This window comes from Malania oleifera, chromosome 11 (assembly GCF_029873635.1).
Source record: "Malania oleifera isolate guangnan ecotype guangnan chromosome 11, ASM2987363v1, whole genome shotgun sequence".
NCBI lineage: Eukaryota > Viridiplantae > Streptophyta > Magnoliopsida > Santalales > Ximeniaceae > Malania > Malania oleifera.
In genome coordinates, this window is record NC_080427.1 from 34,767,430 (window position 1) to 34,782,468 (window position 15,039).

The 15,039-nt window shown below is 33.7% G+C and overlaps 1 protein-coding gene across 1 annotated transcript; it reads right to left on the bottom strand.

The window, feature by feature from the left end:
* Nucleotides 1–653: 653 nt before the first annotated feature.
* Nucleotides 654–14,646, bottom strand: LOC131167894 (S-formylglutathione hydrolase). Its single transcript, XM_058126954.1, has 8 exons — nucleotides 14,348–14,646; nucleotides 10,492–10,609; nucleotides 6,621–6,668; nucleotides 3,687–3,883; nucleotides 3,285–3,383; nucleotides 3,135–3,200; nucleotides 2,542–2,717; nucleotides 654–962 (listed from the first exon to the last, which is right to left on the bottom strand). The coding sequence occupies exons 1-8, from the start codon at nucleotides 14,492–14,494 to the stop codon at nucleotides 947–949; spliced, it is 867 nt and encodes a 288-aa protein (XP_057982937.1). The 5' UTR covers nucleotides 14,495–14,646; the 3' UTR covers nucleotides 654–946.
* Between the last annotated feature and the right edge of the window lie 393 nt (nucleotides 14,647–15,039).

Below are 15,039 nucleotides of genomic sequence, written 5' to 3' on the forward strand. Positions count from 1 at the left end.
TTTATTAATTTATTATTTATTAAATATAATTCTGCCTAATTATCAACAAGACATTTAAACTAGGATCATTTGTTAGCAACTTTTAAAAATTAAATTGTGGTATCAAAATAATATGTGAATCGCTTTAATTTAAAATTTTAAACAAAAGATAGTATTTTTGAGATTTAGTGAAAAATATAAAAATATATATATTAAAATTTTGAGATTTGTTCAAAAATATATATATTTATCTTTATATTTAATATAAAAATATATATTTTAAAAAAATTCTTTTGCGTAATAAATCAGGAAATAATTTATTATGCAGAATAATTTATTTCCCGATTTATCATTTTTTTTAAAAAATATATTAAATAATTTTTTTTATAGAAATGACACGTAGCAAATCTCGCTACTCCAAGTAGCGAGATTACGTTCGTTAGGATTATTCTGGGAAATATTTTTTCAAAAAAGATATTATTTAATATATTTAAAAAAATGAGGGATAAAACAGGAAAAAACTCCGTTAATTTCCCTCCACCCGCTTACATTTGTGCTTTTTCTTAATATTTTTGTAAAAAACTCATGATGGTAGCCATCGTTTTGATTTCATTCCATTTCTACATATCAAAACTATAGTTAGTGTGATTAATGCAGTAAGAATGAGACAACAATAAGCAATATTCATGAGCATAAGCCTAGATAGCTTCAATATAATGAAGCCAATCAATACGATTTATAATTTATCTGTCTAAAATATCCCAAATAATGGGTACTACTTTGCCAAGAACTACTTTTGAGAAGAGCAGGAAACAAACGTCTCTGGCAATGCAATGCCAAAATTATGATAAGATAGAAGTTAAGCTGATGAACATGCAATGCCAAAATAAATGCTCCATGATCTCCACATGAAGATTATAGACATGCCAAATAAGCGAACCCTTCAAATGTCTCTGGCCAAGTTCCTTTAGAGCATGGAGAATCTGTGAGGATTTTCAAAAGAAAAAAATTTAATTTTGGTGACCTGAAGGATTGGATAAATATTATATGTCCAAACATAGAAAGGGAGAGAGATTTCTAGTCTCATTAACTTATGAAAAAGGAATTCAAGATTTGGATACTCAATTATGTGCCAATGCATATGCATACCCATTAGTGAGTCGGCCTTGCTGCTTTCTTTAGTTTCAACTAGCATTGAAATGAAAAGAGGGTTGGAATTTCAAAAGTGTATTTAGAAAGCCTAGACCCAGGGCATGCTTCAATCTACTAGGGGAAAAATGCTCTCTCATTTGAGTTATAAGCAGAGCTAGTAAAAAATTGATCAAGTCTAATTTAGAGTACAAGTATGTCATCATAAATATTTGCAATCTTGAAACAACGAGAAATTATTGAGAATCCAAGATCCAAATCTCATTATTATCATAAATCATCATAATCCCATTATAAACTATCATTAACAAATGCAGTTTGTAGTTCCGATGCCCAATCCAATGAAGCAATTTTAGTCTCCATACCTATTGTTTCCATCGTTATCTTTCCCTCAAACAAGTATATTTCATTGCACCAGTAGATTATTCTTTGGCATAAATTCTTAGCCGTGTAGTGAAAGAACAAAAAGAACATTTATTATACTAATCAATTGCCGAGCAACTAAAAAAAAAGGAAAACATATGATTCAATTCATCTTTTGATTTATACCATTAGTTTGGTGGTGTGATCAATTATGCAGTCAAGTGCATGCTACTCACAAAGTTTCAAATCAAATACTACAAAGGACTAGACCCGACCGTTTCTTATAAAACATGAACAGAAAAAGAACATACCGAAGAAAGATTTTCTTTAAACGTGCAAAACTTCAATCAGAGTTTTCCATGCTCTGCCAATTGAGTTGGAAACTCAACTGCGACATTTTCTCTCTCATTTCATTTATAAATTTAAAAACATGGTTTAGGCATAAGCATTAAGAGCAAATAACTACTGGCAGTCCCTTCATATAGAAAAGAAGAAAAAGCAGAGGTACAAAGAAAAAACAAACTTCAAATCAACATGACCAGCTAATAATCCCACAAAATATACCTATATATGGAAGCTTGAAATCCAAATTTCTGTAAATTAAACAAAACAGAATACAGAGTATGGAGCTTCATCCATATCCACCAAATGTACATGTTGTCAAACAATTCTGTATAATTTATCTCGTCTTCGCAAAGGCGTTAAGATACTTAAAGCAAAACAGTGAGGCAGCAAGATTTCAAGCAAACCCTTGTCATAAGCAACATCATTCGTACACCACAAGTTGCACCCATGTCATATATATGTCGCATTTAAGAACTGTCATATTTGCAAGGGCATGTCTAAATGAACCCTTCTTGATGAACAAATACCTAAAACATGGACAAGCCTTGGAGTAGGAGCTCATCGATCTCACCTCCAGGCTCCATATAAGAGATGGGTTTTCAGGAGGGGAAAATGGGGAGAGGATTTGGAAACTGATGCGAAGATAAAATCACAGTAATAGGATATAGTCCAGAGTAGAAAAGATTTTTAAAGTTTATAAATTACTGGCGAAGAGCTTGAGCATGGTGGCGGATGTGATCATCAATGAAGGTGGCAATGAAATAGTAGGAGTGATCGTAACCAGGCTGCAACTGCAAAAGGAGTGGAGCTTTAACACTCCTGCATGCCTCCTCAAACTTGTGTGGCAGCAGCTGATCATGCAAGAACTTGTCATCCTCCCCCTGCACAAATACAGCTGCAAATTAGAAAAGCACAGGAACAACCTTTAAAAATGGATTATTAAAGACTGCTTCATGAGATGTTAAATAGTGATGGTCTATCCTGTTTGATTTTTATTGACAAGGACCAATTCCTTTTTGTAAAGCAAAGATGGAAACTACCAGTGGTAAATGCTTTTCAATGTTAGAAGCCAAAGGACGGATGATCCGCAAGAAACCAATACTGTTTTATTACTTCTTGAAGCAGACCTTATCTCCCATAAATTATCTAGTATTTTTATTGCTTTTAGGCTTTGGGAAACACTTCTCAGCTCTCCAAACAAAAGAAGGAACCTTGTTTTTTAAACAGAATTTCAAGACCGCAAGTAATCCAATTTTTGGTTGGTCAGTTACATAAAAGAAAGACACCTGAGTCGCTACCTGATCGACTAGAATGGTAGCATGCACATCATTAAACTTCAAAATAAGGCAAGTGGCATCATATTCCTGCAATATTTGGAGTATATTGATCATACTTAAAGCACATTGACAATATAAACAGTAAATAATTTGAATTCTTAAATATGTTACCTCCCAATCAGCTTTATCACTGCCTAGATAATTTGTGAAAGCCTTCTGGCCCCAGGGACAGTTTATGGGATTGGCAATTGGTGCAAATGCAGATACTGACTGAAAAACCAAGGGGAGGTGGGGAAGGAAAAAAAACAATGACCAAAAAGAACTAAAAGTACATTTGTAGTGAGAAAGAATTAAAATCACAATGCAATACATTGAACTTTTAAATTAAAACTGCTAAAATTTTCAAAATTGTCAGGAATTTCATCTAAATACCAGAGAATCAATACGGGAAAAAACTACAAAGCAAAATTGACTACAAAACTGATTTCTATACAGTAAATTAAAACCACAAAATCCACTGACATTTAAATTGTTGATAGCATAAGGTGCACGTCTAGTATTATTATCAAATACCTTATACTTGTCAAGGTTTTTCAAGTAGATGGTCAGAGCCCCATGCCCGCCCATGGAATGGCCAAATATAGATGCCTGTGATGTATTAAGTTGTGAAAAATTTTCGTCCAAAAGTTTTGGCAATTCCTTGACGACATAATCATACATACGCCAGTTCTTCCACTTCTCTTGTGTAGCATTAAGATAAAATCCAGCACCTGGTTGAAAACAAGTCATCAATAGCTCAAAACAGTAAGCTCATTCCTAACAAGGCATGACAAGCAAGAAAGAAAAACCCTTTCTAGTTTCTATATTATTTAAGCAGCAGCAATGCAACAATCTTTCTAATGTCAAAACCTACAGTTGCTTTAGAAAGTGGACCTGGAGACATAAGGATCAGGTTTTTTCATGGGCTAGGCTTGGTTAAGCACTCCTAGCCTCTGTTTGGTACACCACAACTTTAGGATAGGACCGACTAGGAGGAGGCTTCCTAGCCCCCTCACAGGGTCATGGGCTAGAGCTGGCTCGTCCACCTTCCTAAAGGGAATAAAAACAAAATTAAAGAAAATATTCCATTTTATCACCTATTTGCTATACTAACCATTATAGATGCAGACTGGAAAGGACAATTATCCTCCAATCTAGTCCAATCCAATAGTATTCAGCCAATCCAATTCTACAAATCTTAAGGCTTGTTTGGTCATGATCTAAAAATGAGTTTCCATATTGTTGTTTTTGAAAATGAAATATAGTCAAAAGCATGTTTTCTTAGCTGTTTTCGAAATTGTTTCCAGAAATGAAAACAATAGAACTACGTTTGGTTATGGTTGATCTAAGAGGCAAATGTTAATAAAATAATAATAATAAATAAAAAGTGGGTTATTGTTGTTTCCCACATCCATGTTTTCATTGTATCTGTAAAATTTAGTCTGGAAATAAAAGACACACCTTAAAATCATTTCCTAAAAACCTACAATTTTTTTAGGGTGTTTTTGGATATGTTTATAAATATAGTTTTTTGAAAACACTTAACCAAATGTGAATTTTGTGTACATTTTATGTCCCATTCCAAGTAGAAAAAACTGCAACTGAACATTTAACTGATCAGGTCCTAAGCCTACAAAATAACTGCACCCTAAAGCACCTCTCACGTTCTGTATTTCATGAAAAATATTGGATGTTTTAGTTTTCATGCTGGTTAAGAAACATCAGAAAGCTGACAAAACTGTCTGCTTTGAGGCAAAGGTTCAGACAAAGGATATGCCATCACAAAAAAAAAAAAAAATTTATCATGTAGAAAGATAAGAAAACCAATTAGAAATACCACCTTGAAGTATTCTTCTTCAGAGTTTATTTAAAACGGCACAAGTATCAGTTAGAGATTTACAAAGTGTGATCATAAAACTCTAACAACAAACGAGAAAATAATTGGAATTCAAGTTAAATATTTTTGTGATCATAAACATAATAGTAATCACCAACAGAGAGGAACCAAAGGACAGAAAGATCATTGTCAGGCAGCATTCAGCTGTGCCGCTCAATTTTTAATTTATCATAAGCATGACACTCAATGCAGTTAACCAGGAAAGATCAATATGTTGAATCATACTGTGCCCATGAACATACTGTAAATGTTTACATTGCAAAACCAAAAAAATTACAGATGTTTTGTTCACTCCTCGAAGTTTCACCAATAACATTGCAAGAGATGAATTTGATTATCAGGTTACTGCTTATCTTCTATTTGGTCAAGAAATAATCTTTGGAGGATCTAATTGGAAGAGGAAAAAGAAAAACTGCCCACTGGGTAGTAACATATACCTTAATAGCTTTGAAACTCTATAAATAAAATTTACAGGAGGCAGCTTTAAAAAACTTTGAACCTCATAATCTTAGATTCACACATGGCATTTGCTTGGGAAAAATAAACCAGAAAAACAAAATATCTTATTCCAAGTAATGTTGAGCTACGTGCAGCCAAAAGCCCTTTACCATTGAATGACAAATCAAGAGACTTTCAATCAAATTTTTTATAATTTATATTTTTTATAAACACCTTCAACAACTCCCATATAAGATAAAAGGAAACGCTAGCCACATCAATCACGATCCATATGAACAGAACAACCAGCAATTTCATAGTCCACAAGAGTGCTTTATTCACCTCTTAATCCTTTTCCCTAGCACCCAGGGTTGTAATGTATGGGTGCCATACTCCAAAATTGGATTGGAATGGGTAGGGGCATCAAAGCTTGACAATTGCACAAGAAAAACACTTTCTATGCTGTTTATAAAGCACTAACGCTGCTACTTTCTAAAGCAGCTAGTGAGATAAAATTTACGAAAGACGGTGCATTTTACCTCTATAATAGGTACTTGTTTCTTCGGATTTCATCCGATAATGGAGTTAGAATCATAATGATTTTTGAGTTCTGGATTATACATATAATGGATCAAAGAGATCCATACCTTTCATATTTTGTATGCTGCCTGCTTTTTGACTAGAAGATCCTATACTTATCAAAAAGTTTTCTTGTATTATATCCTCAACAATAAAGGCATTGCACTAGCATTCACATAGACAAGGCACACTGAACAATATTCAATTGTACCATACTAGTGTAATATAGAACCCACACTTCTTTATTTAGAAGAGTAAGAGGAGGTGATTCATGACATGCACACCACTTGCAGCTCAGAAATAGATCATGGTTGTGTAAGCTTATACCTTAATAGGAACACTAATGCATTATTTTTTTTAAAATGGCAATGTCGCATATAAATTATTGCAGAAATGCATTGATATGGCCCCTGCACTCCAGAGTCATTAAAACAATATCACAAGCAACACATAAAAAAAAAATGGAATTAAGGCCACAAAAAAATAAATGCTCAGATTCCAAGTAGTGATAAAATTTTCATGTCATAAACAATGGATTAATATGTGCCACTAACCTACACCAAAGTCCCAGCTGTCTGCTTCTCCTTCCACATTCAATCCTCCTACAGAAAATTTTCAGAAAAGAGAAAGTCAATAACACAGCTCCTAGTACCATAACTACTAATACAAGGAAGTTTTAAAAAATATATTAATTTTATAATAACATGAGTAAGAAACAAATTATGTTTATTTCCACACTAAAATATTTTCCTGTCCATCTGCACAATTTAGTTTCATGAAGTTATGGATTATTTACTTTATTATTATTATTATTATTATCCTTCCCAACCTTTACTCAGGAACAAGAAGGCACGCCCTGGCTCAATGGTAAGGGTGTTGAACACAAGTTCAAGTCACAAAAACAGCCTCTCCAAGGCTGTGTACATCATGCTCTCCCCAAACTTTAATATGCCATAGGAGCCTTATGCAATTGGCGTTGCATTTATTTTATTTACTACCATAACAAGAGATTAACCTTGAACTGGTTTTGGAAGGGACGAGGAAAAGAAAAAGAAAGTGCCTTAAGGAAGTGAACCATTTTCTTAAAATTTCCTCATTCCCGTTATTGTTTCAAAGCAAGTTTTTAAAGACAAAGGCGTAAGGCAAGACATTTTAACCTTTGAAAGACAAGGCGTAAGCCATAAGGCGCTGGGGCATAAGCCTTTTGAGAATTTAATTCTAGATAAACATATGTAAATATAAAGAAAAAATTAAGAAAACTACAAATAAAATGTAAAAAAAAATACTTATAATTGGTGAATTATTTGTTGGCCATTCAAAAAAAAAAAAACTAACTTTAGTACAATGAGTAAATCATGCCAAGAGATACTTTTAACATTACCAAGTTCAAATTATTTTCAAGACCTAAGATGCAACTCAAATTATTTTGGAAAGGTTGAGGATAAAGAGTTTTTGAGGTTAACTTGTTGATGTAGGACAAGAAGCGGCTATTTGGATGGATCATTTTGACCCAATTAGGAGGCCTATGTCAAAAAATTGAGTGAATGGTTTATTGGGGTCCAAAAACCAAATGTGCTTAGTTATTTAGTTGTTTAAGTATATATATGTAGTTGCTTGTATTAGGATTATTTATGTCGGGGGCTTGTTTGTAGTAATTGTGTATTGTAGGGGTATGTTTGTAATGTAATGTAGTTCTAGGGCAATGTGTGTAATTTCATATGTTTAGAGGCTTTCTTATAAATAGTGTGTGAAAGCCATGATGTAGGCAGTTGTTGATGAAATTGAATTGAATTGAACGTGAGTTCCCCCCTAGTATCTCCTCTCTCCTCCCTTCCCCTTCCTTCCTCTCTTCTAATTTCTCCACGGCTGCAGAACCTTGATGCTGCTCCTGCATCACTTATGTTACAAAATTACTTGTATATACATTTTAAATTTTTCTGGCCAACTCTAACTTGAGACTCACACAGACATATACTCAAAATGCAGAAGCCTCAACTAAAGGCACAAAAGGCATGCCTTCTATACCAATGCATGCGCCTCAGTGTGTAATGCTTGGCCTTTTTTTGAAATTTGGTATTTTAGAATAAGCCTTCAGACATTTTAGGCATGCCTTGTCTTGAAATGAGCCTTGATTTAGCCTTTTAAGACATTGGTTTCAGAGAACCAAAAAAACACCCAAAAATCTTGGTTCCAAGTAAAATGGCAGTTCAATAATGATTGAAAGCAACTGCCTAGCAACCAGATCAACCCCGTATAATACAGGTAAGGACAGAGCATATAAAAATGAATAGTTTGTGCAATGGAAAACTTTCAAAGTATCACCTGAAACCATAAAGAAATACTAGGCATTTGCTGTGTCATTCTAATTTGTCATATTGAAGAATACAAAGTAACGAAATTTCATTGCTTCAAGCACTAATGTCAAAACTCAATGGTGAATAAATAAGAACTGCGAACCACCTGGTATATTTACTAATTGCTAAGAAAGGCCCAGACTTGTCTAGTGCCTGCAACATTTCAAGCCTAAGGATCTATTCACAAACAGATAAACCAGATATGTTGACTGAACCCAAACCAAATCCATTTACCATGCAATGATCCAACCAATATGCCAATCTCACCAAGAACAGAAGACAAAAAGAAAGAAATTTTTTTTCTTATAACAAAAAATTTCCCTTCCCTCATTTCAGCAGCACAATTTCTTTTTTCTTTCCATGAAAAAAAAGATTCCACAACATGTGTGTGTGTGTGTGTGAGAGAGAGAGAGAGAGAGAGAGAGAGAGAGAGAGAGAGAGAGAGAATGAACACTTCTATTGCCATTCACCAAAACTTTCAAGGGAAAGGAAGAAGGAAAATTCCAGTGGCTTTTATTTCATTCCCCTGACTGAACTCCCTGCCTATTCATAGGTTGAAGTGAATAAAACCATTGTTTTATGTTTCCTTCAGTATTCATGTAACACTTTAAAATTGCAAAGTAATCAAGTTTAGTTACATATAACATTATTACATGAATGGAACAAAGAATCTCATTCATGGACACCTCTTTATAACCTAACAAATCCAAGACCCAAATCTGAATAATAATCAGGCCCATTTCTGGTAACTTGAATTGCAGTGTTTTCATCCTACAAAAGGTTCAGATCTGTAAATTTTATATAGCACTATCGCAGGAACAGCAAGAGAGCACCAGGTTTTAACACAATACACAACATACAAGTTTCCTTATGTCAAACTCTAGTTCCTCAAAGGTGCAGGTTCATTGTTGCCTCAATAAGAAGGCTTTTGCAAAAATATTACTGTTAAATGAAACAAATAAATATAGTCATACCTCTCTTCAATGTAGTACCACATCTTGTCAATATCTATCCATATATATAGTCATAAATAGCCAAAATGTTTGATTTTCAATTTCAAAGACTGCTTCAATAATTTGAAACTGGGAAAAAAATTGAAGTGATTCTGATGGGAAGATAAGAAGCACCAACACCAACACGTAACATGGACATGACACGGTATTGATAAAAAAGCAAATGATGGTTTTCATAAAACTAGGATACGGCACTTCAAAAAGACACCTCAGTAAATTAATTTTAAGAATAAATATTCAGGCAAGATTTGTATTGATTTTTCCTTTTAGATGTCAAATGTTGAAGTAAATAAATATACGATCAAAACTGTAGGTATTCTTCATGCACAATCTACAAATATATTTCATCTACATTCATTGCCTACATTCATATTAGAGAATTTCATGCCACAGAGACATAAAAGTACCACAGATTCATAACATAATCATAAAAGTAACAACAATGAAAAGTCCAATAACCCCATCAGAAGAAAAAAAAAAAAAAAAACTTGCAAAGGGAGCAAAAAACATATTAGTCCAAGAACAAGTAGTAATCTAGCAACAAAATGCAAGAAGAAAACAAAAAATGTGCCAGGCCATGGCAATAAGTGCTGGGGCTGTGTCCAAAATGTGTGGAGCTGTGCCAGGAAATATCAAGGCTGCATCAGAAAATAAGACCATTCAATTTAATTTCTGATGTGTCAGTACAGATCAAAGATTCGTCTGATCCTGACACTTGGAGGTTCTTCGAGTTTTGATGCTTCCAAGATGGGAAAAAATTTTGAATTTGTAGTAGATCTATCAACAAACTTGAATCCAGATTTTAGAAGGCATCAAATGTATGGAAACTGGAAAGAGCATTTTCTTGGCTTTATATGGTCCTTTTTAGCCCATAAATTAGTTCACGTGCTCTGCATATCACATAACTCTCAAAAAAAATAAAAAGGAAGAAGAGGAAAAGAAAAATAAAAATAAAAGTTACATAATAAAGAACCCAAAAAATTAGATCAAACCAATTTAAGGTATTGATATGCAGTAAAATCATGTTAAAAATAAGTTCAAAAAGGTAGCTGAATTACTTGGAGATGTGTCAGGGGCAACTAAAGCAACGCCTTCATCTGAAGCTACACGCTGAGCTCCTGATTTAGAAATAAAATTTTCATCCGTGCAGGTAAGACCAGAAAGCCAGTAAAGTACCTGCTTATAAATTCATAAATTATAGATGAACTAACAGTTCTCAAATTTATAAGTTCTATAAACAAATAAATACATCAATATCCAGAAGCAAGAAAATTGATACATAAATGTCTGAACAAGTTACCTATTATGATCTTCAGTTAATACTTCCGAAAAAAAAGGCAAAGGCAAAGGCAAAGACAAAGAAGAAGGAGAAAATCAACCTTCTTTCCTTACTAATAAAAGCTCTCATGGCTGATGCCCCTCAATGATTGATTACTTTATCAATAACTGATGAAGTAAATTTGAAACTGGCAATCAATTTCATATGTGAACTTTTACACTTCAAAGTTCAAAATTTAGATGAGAATCACCATGTAGAAAGAATTTACAAAGAGTTGCAAAAGGCGAGGGAAAGAATTTTTAAAATGCATACATGGTAAATATTCAGAAAAGAAATAATTATAACGATTCAGATGAACATTTGAAATACAAAATATCAATAAAATTATCATGCAATGCAGAGAAAGGAAACTTACGAGAATAACTGAACCTCAACAAATTACATGATGTGTTGGCATAGGATGTAGAACCTTCCAACAAGATAACATCTTTAGCTTTAAACGACTGACACTAGACATGATGCACATGCATGCAGTACCACAACAGTAGCAGGTGGTGGTGACTGGTGAGGAGTGATAATAGAAGAGGAGGAACAATGTTGTCAGCACAATAGTGGCAGCACTATTGCGGTGGATAGCCATAGTATATTGATAAGTTTTTTATTAAAAATTAAAATCACATCTTAGAATAAATCAGGTAGTAAAGCTTGAGTACTAAATGGAGCTGATCATGTTTTATTGATATCACTTTCATTGCTACCAATTGTTTCTTAAGAAAAGGAGCTATCTGTCTATGTGGTGTCGGGTATGTGTATGGGTGTTCATGTATATATGTTTTAGGTGACGGTAGCTTCCACAAAGCAACTAAATGTAGTAGGCTAGACATCCTGCAACTAGAAAAATCATTAAATATAAGGCGGATAATTACTATTAGCTTCACAAGTTTCATAACATTTTCCAGTGTCTTGTATGATAATGAACATACACAATATTGGATGGGGGCCAAAAAAAAAAGTGAGCTACAAATATAATGCCAGCCAATTCCATACTTCGTATGAAACCTAAAATGCAAAACACCAAACTTAATATGCAAGGTGGAAAAACAGATTAAATTTACTGGAATGGGAGGGAACAGAACATTAAAGCCCCTTTTATAAACAAACTCATCAAATAAATACAAGAAATTTTGATAATTTTCCTCATTCCGTTGACATCACCTTCTAATTAAATTATAAAACAACCATAGAATTTTTCCCTGCAGACATTAGAGAAAAACAAGAGCCAACATGATTTGCTTTCAATTTCAGAAGGAAAATCTAGTTAAAAACTTCGCAAAAATAGGCTATTTTTATCAATTTAGCTACAAAAGCAGGCAAACTATATAGAAAATTGTTGACATTGAATTCCTTGTGTTGACTCTATGAGTCCAATCCTATTTTGATAATGACAAATCACTTGGTATTTGACCTGTGCAATTGAGTTTGTGAACAAGATCATGATTTAAAATGCACGAACGGTAAGCTTGTATGGAAGCCATGAAGAACTTAAAGTACATATCACTTGACTTAATCCATGGAACTAGAGGAATAAAAGGATGAAAAAACAAGCTTCAAGTTCAAGATCTTCAATGGGAATGAGCATTCAGAATTGAATGTATTTACATATATCATATGATATAATTTGAAGCTCAAACATTCACTAGAATGACTTTAGGCCTCCTGCATTTCATGAAAGATTCATTTACATTAGTTCTAGGTTGAAAGAATTTTTAGAGGCAAATTTTAGAGGTCTCGTCGATGAACCACATGGCCTTGTTGATGAATGTATGAAGGTCATTCGGCAATGAATAGTGTTGTCTCGTCGACAAAAATATACCGAGAGCTCAAAAAGTTTAGACAATGCTCTCGTCGACGAACTCATGGCCTCGTCGACGAATGTACCCATTCATCGACGAAGGTCACGGCGCAGAGCGGTGTTTCAGCGCGGACACGAACGTAAATAAAATATTTTAAATGATCTAACGGTCAGAAATTGTTTAGATGGTGAGATTGCTTATATACACTAACCTTAAACCCTAAAAGAATACTTTTTGCCTATCTCTTGAGAGCCTTAAACATATTGCATCAATCTTTGGCATACTTTTGAGAGCTTTGATTCTTGACTAAGAACTTTTGCCTGCACTCCAAAGAATTCATATTTGTCTGAGCATTCGCATCTTCAAGATCCAAGTGAATACACGCACAACTTTTGCTAATTTAGGTTTGATCTTAAGGTTTGGAAAAATATTTTATTGAGTATTCAATCTTTTATTAAACGGTCGTCTTATCCATTATTTGTTTATCTAAAAATCTTATTTGGAGCAAGAAACCTATTTTCCTATAATTATTTATTTGAAAAATCTTTTGGGAATAGTATCCTAAAACTTGAATCCTTGTGACACTTAAAGTTATATTTTTTATTCAAAAGATTAACATTATTAGTGCAAAAGGTACTTGAAAAATAGTGTTTAAATCTTTGTAATATTCAAAGACACATTTTTTATTCAAAGATTTAAATTTTATAAATTACTTGATAGCAAGAACTTAGATCTACGTGTTATTCAAGACCATTTTTACAAGGGATCTTATTTTACATTCTTGCATAAAGTACTCTAAAATCAAACCCTAAGTTTTTCAAAGTATTTATTTATAAAAATTAATTTTGGGAAAATATTGATTAAATGGTAGATTTGTGAAGCATCTCATTCTTCATATATAGATCATATTGTGACATACATATTGAGTTTCATGTTTTATCATATGATTATGTGTTAGGATTTATCTTGTACTCACTACGTTGGCTAGAAGTATTTTGAGTTATTGCAAAAATTGTATTCATTATTTTATATAACAGTTTGGGCTGTGAACCGAGGTTGAGGAGGAAGCTACGCCTCTTGTAAGCAACATATTGTAAGGGAAGCTCCGTCCCAGTTAAAGGAGCGAATTTTTAGTGGAATCCTTGAATGGATTACTCAAGACGAGGACGTAGGCTGAGGTAGGCTGAACCTCGTAAAAAATGAGTTTGCATCTCTCTTCCCTTAACTCTTTTTAATTTCTGCTTGCATTGAAATGATCTGCCTATTGTGTATGTATTGAACATTTGGTACATTTGTGAGTAATTGGGTAAAATTATATGCTTGATAAATACACACATTAAATTGATTAATTGAGAAACATTGAGTTAGTTGTTAAGTAACTTGCAAGTTTGTAATTGATAGTTTTCATAATTAGAACTTGAAAGACTTAATTTTAAAAATACCTAATTCACCCCCCCTTGGATAAGACCGGAATTCACACCTTATAATTTCAAAGAACAATACCAATCAGGTTGCCAAAAGTTGGCCATGACTTGGGCCACACGTTAATTCACGCAAACAATGATCTCGATACCGCTAACAGCACATTAACATGAATTCAACCATTCATGATCCACAAACACAATATTGCTCAAAAACTGCATGAATTATAAACCAATAGTCCATAAACGCTAAATAGGATGAAGATAAAACCCCAGTAAACCCCTAAATTCGATATTTTGCGGGGGAGATGGGAAACGAGAAGAGAGCACGTAAGAAAATGAAGAATGATAAAGAACTTACAGGGAATTTGGGGGAAGGGGAAGGTGAAGGGGGGAAGTAGATGTGGAAAGTCATGGAGCATCCCAAAGTCGGGCTGAAATGCTTGTATCTTTTGTTGTACCCTCCGAACATCTTCGAACTGCCGATTTCACTTGGCTTGGTCTCCATGATCTCTTTCTCTCTCTCTCTCTCTCTCTCTCTTTCTCTCTGAAGGTATGTGTGCGACTGAACCAGACGGAGAAGGGAGTGACTCAGTGAGTGAGGAGGGTTGAGGAAATGGACGAAAAGGAATTTTGATGGTGGCGGGGCAACGATCTCATGGACACAAGTCGACGATAGATTTTAGCCAGATCGATCTAGGCCGTCAATCACGTTTCTAATGAGTGAAGTGACGAAAATGGATAAAAATTTGTTAATCCAAGTAGAATCTGACCCGATTAAATTGATAATAATCTATTCACACACTAAATAAGGCAAATACAATTAAAATTTTTTTTATTTGCTTCTAAATGAGTTATATATTGACGCTTATTAGACATCAAACCTATTAGCATAAGCTCTATTAGTTAAGGTCTAATCTCACCCTCTTAACTCTTCGCACTACTATATTTGTTTCTAAGTTTACATTATGTCTATATTCAAAGTCAAACCTAAATACTTAGTTTTCTTGTGATCAAAATAAAAATCTCTAAATTCATGTTGTGAAAAATAAA

Coding starts and splice junctions, on each gene's coding strand:
- LOC131167894 (XM_058126954.1), bottom strand. CDS start 14,494: ATGGAGACCAAGCCAAGTGAAATCGGCAGTTCGAAGATGTTCGGAGGG. Junction 3,384..3,686: donor AAAACCTTGACAAGTATAAG/GTATTTGATAAT, acceptor TTGGTTTTTCAG/TCAGTATCTGCATTTGCACC. Junction 2,718..3,134: donor CTACCATTCTAGTCGATCAG/GTAGCGACTCAG, acceptor GTATTTGTGCAG/GGGGAGGATGACAAGTTCTT.